The 3,541-nt window shown below is 31.1% G+C and overlaps 1 protein-coding gene across 1 annotated transcript; it reads right to left on the reverse strand.

The window, feature by feature from the left end:
• Positions 1–540: 540 nt before the first annotated feature.
• Positions 541–3,297, reverse strand: LOC135131597 (pickpocket protein 28-like). Its single transcript, XM_064059408.1, has 5 exons — positions 3,191–3,297; positions 2,903–3,145; positions 1,744–1,992; positions 1,138–1,673; positions 541–737 (listed from the first exon to the last, which is right to left on the reverse strand). Exons 1-5 carry the CDS (start codon positions 3,295–3,297, stop codon positions 541–543), a joined length of 1,332 nt encoding a protein of 443 aa, XP_063915478.1.
• Between the last annotated feature and the right edge of the window lie 244 nt (positions 3,298–3,541).

Consider the following 3,541-nt stretch of genomic DNA (forward strand, 5'->3'; position numbering starts at 1 on the left):
ACGTAAAAGTAGAGAGTCGGCCGACGGACTCGATTACAATACTTCCTTTGCTTACGCTCGGGAAGTAAAAATTATATATAACTATGTGATTATGCATATTTATCAAAGTATCAAATGCATAAATTTCAAAAGTGGAGAAGTTGTCTATATAAATCATCATTCATCAATAACGTGAATCAAGAATGATTTCTTACTACGAAGCGAATATGATAAACAGTTTTATCAAATACCCATAAAGGGTGAAAAGTTGAAAAATTTATTGTTATTATTCATTACCACTTATCCACTTTCCATATAACCACTTATTACATAAAAGCCTCACAGATGCGAAATATAAAATTTCCAAAACTGAAAGAACCGACACGCCGGTAAATAATCCCAAAAGCCCCCCAAAATTGGCCAAGAAATCAGTTGGTCCATAAAATTCGTTTCTTTGGGAGGTTATAAAATCATCACTTTTAAAATAAACAGTAAGTGAAGAGAAGTACATTCTACAAAGAAATTGTTTATAATCAATACTTTATCAATTTTACTAAAGTATTACTGATCTATAAATTCAGTGTCATCACTCCAAACTGTATACGCTTTTAACCAGTCCCAATCCGTCTGAGATGTGTCAACGTCATATGTTAGATCTGTACAAACCGGCAAACAATCACAATGTGCTAGAGATTTTTTCTTTTTCTTTGATTTATTCTCTTCTATTTTCTTTTTCAAGTTCTTTGTCTGCATGTCTCCTAAAACATCGTATTAATTAATTACACCGGTTTTATATACAAATTTTGACGAAATATTAAAGTTATTTTATAAAAAACAATCTATTACTTAATAAAAAAGCAGCTTAAATTTTGTTGACAAATATTTGAAGCAGCATGTACAGAGGCCGATTTTCTGGTTGGTGGCAAAGAACCAATTTGAATCACCGTAAATTATTACTTTAGTTTAGAATGTTTAGATAGTAATAAAATAAAGGTTCAAACGAATGTGCCAACAATTGTAACCTACTACAAAATAAATGACCACTTTTTCACGTTCTGTCACCAACCCACGAACTGACTTATGATTATGAAACGCTCAATATAAGTGTTTTGATCTTACTTTTGTTTACTATCTATACTACTACTATGTTATTATTACTTTCAGCTTTTTGGGTGCATTTTAACTTTTCAGGCCCACAAATATTCGTAGTATTATCTCGAGGCATGAAGAAGTGAACACACTCGCACGCATCCAGCGTATAGTTTGTTAAACATTCTATGTCACAGTTAACTGTATTGTAGATCTTAAAAAACTGTAAATTCCTCTCAGTTTGAAAATAGCATCGTCTTCTTTCTTGATCATAAGCTCTAACAGATTCTGAAGTCGTAATCATTGATGGTTGTATTGCTGCTACTACTTTTTGGTTCAAGGAAATTCTAAAATGCTCTTGACTCGGTGTGGGAAAAGTCGTTGGAGAATGTATTGCAACTTTGAAACCCTGTAAGGAATCATCTTTGCACAAATAATCTAAATCTTCCTTAAAGGTAGTAAGTTCGAATGAAAATCCATTTTTAGCTCCTGCTAATAGTGCACGTCGTGGATATGTCAACAGACCGGCTTCTTCTGTATATCCATATTCTGTAGACCAGTTTGCTGAATACCGGAAAAACTGATGATAGTTGCGATAGTGCACACTAAAACATATCTGTTTAGGTAAATTATTTGAGAAAAAATCTGTATCTACTGTGCGTTTTTTACACTTACACATTTTCTCTAAATATTTCACTTCTATCCAACATATTAAAAGCGTAGCAAATTCCTTCCTCTGTAAAAATTGGCTTGAAAATTTCTTCACACGATAGTTTATTTCCCTGATAAATGCAGTTTTCTATGTCAAACATAGGTTTTACTGCATGTATAAAATCATAAAATTCTTCCGACACCGTGAAGGTACTAGATGCGTCACGGTAATGACTGGTACAAATCAAAGACATGTAATCAAACTGAGTACTTCTAAAAAAAAAAACAACATGACTTCATTAACGAAAATAAAAAGGTTTTATGACTATTATGACTAAGTTTTCTTCAAAAAATGAATAAAGCATTTGAGAAAGTTCATATTCTTTCCACGTAAAAGTACTAGGTATTTTCATTATATCATTATCAATGAATTACTTTCACCTACTATGAGATTGTGATGATTTTTTCCGAGTAGTACGTTTAGAATATTTATTTATTTCACAATAGTACTTAAATATGCGATCAAGAAAAATTCCTTGAGCTGGCATTGAAGACAAGTGATTAACATACATTTGTTAGCTGTACATTATGAAATAATATTCACAGAAACCAATTAAATTACCTAACATTTTACTCAGTATTTAATTAATTTCAGCCTAAATTCGAATTTTTTAATAAGTATTCAGTGCCACCAGCCATTTCCATTCTTCACAAATATGTAAAACCGTTTTATAAAAGACCCAAAGAAACAGTACCTAGTTCTGCTTACAAGTATTATCACTTTTCATACTTTACCTCCCGTTTAAAAAGCAAATCTAAATTTGTATGTTGCATAACATTCAAATAAAACACCCTATATGTCTAAAAATAATTTTAAATTCCAGATCGTAGTCCCAAATGTAAGTTCTAAAGTGTGCGTTTTATCAGACTGTGGAAAACCATTTTCTGCATAATTCATACAGAATTCATAGTCTTCCATGCATAGACCTTGAAACTCCTTGATATATTGTTGTTTTCATGCATTTTGTAAAGTATCTCTAGCCTATTCAATGTAAAAATAATCAACGCGCTAACGAAAACACAATAAATTATCTCCACAAACAATAAACAAAATTTAGCAAATCGAGTCAAAAATATGTTAAAATGCTTAGATTATTCAAATATTTATAAAACGAAACCTTACTCCAAGTTAGTTATGTTTTTTGACCTTTCCACTTTTAATGCCAAGTCTGTAAAATTGAATTTTTTTCGTGCTGATTTTATTTCTGGACAAACTGTGACAGCAGGAAATGGTATTTTGTATATCGGTGTTCCTGTGTTAGCAAAACTGACAATGACGGGACTTTGCTCCCATTTTTCATAAACCATATAAATTGACAACACACAAACTCCTAAAGAAACAATGAAGACGATAAACCACCACAACCTAAAAATTAAATAATTAAAATATCAAGACTTTACATTACGTTACTTTTCAAATAATGTCCTTTTTTCAACAAAATATCTAAATCCATGTATTGTAGTAGAATTGCAATATTCTCTAAAATAAATTTTAGTATTTTTCATAAAAGATCTCATTTTGTTATTAGCGCTATCAATGTGCACAACACAGAAACATCATTCGTTGACGTGTGTAACAGTTTTAAAAGCACAAACGTTCCGAGGAGTGCCAAAATTTATTTTAGGGGGACAAAATATACATGAATAAATGCGCGATCTCAGCTGAGTAATTAACATAATGTTAATTGCTGCTGTTTTGTGTCACGTAACAAAACAAAATTTTCATTTGCGCAGTAACCAAAGGAATATTTTTTTATAATTT

This window comes from Zophobas morio, unplaced genomic scaffold (assembly GCF_036711695.1).
Source record: "Zophobas morio isolate AGI-343-1 ecotype UQ-CSIRO unplaced genomic scaffold, CSIRO_AGI_Zmor_V1 ptg000021l, whole genome shotgun sequence".
Lineage (NCBI taxonomy): Eukaryota > Metazoa > Arthropoda > Insecta > Coleoptera > Tenebrionidae > Zophobas > Zophobas morio.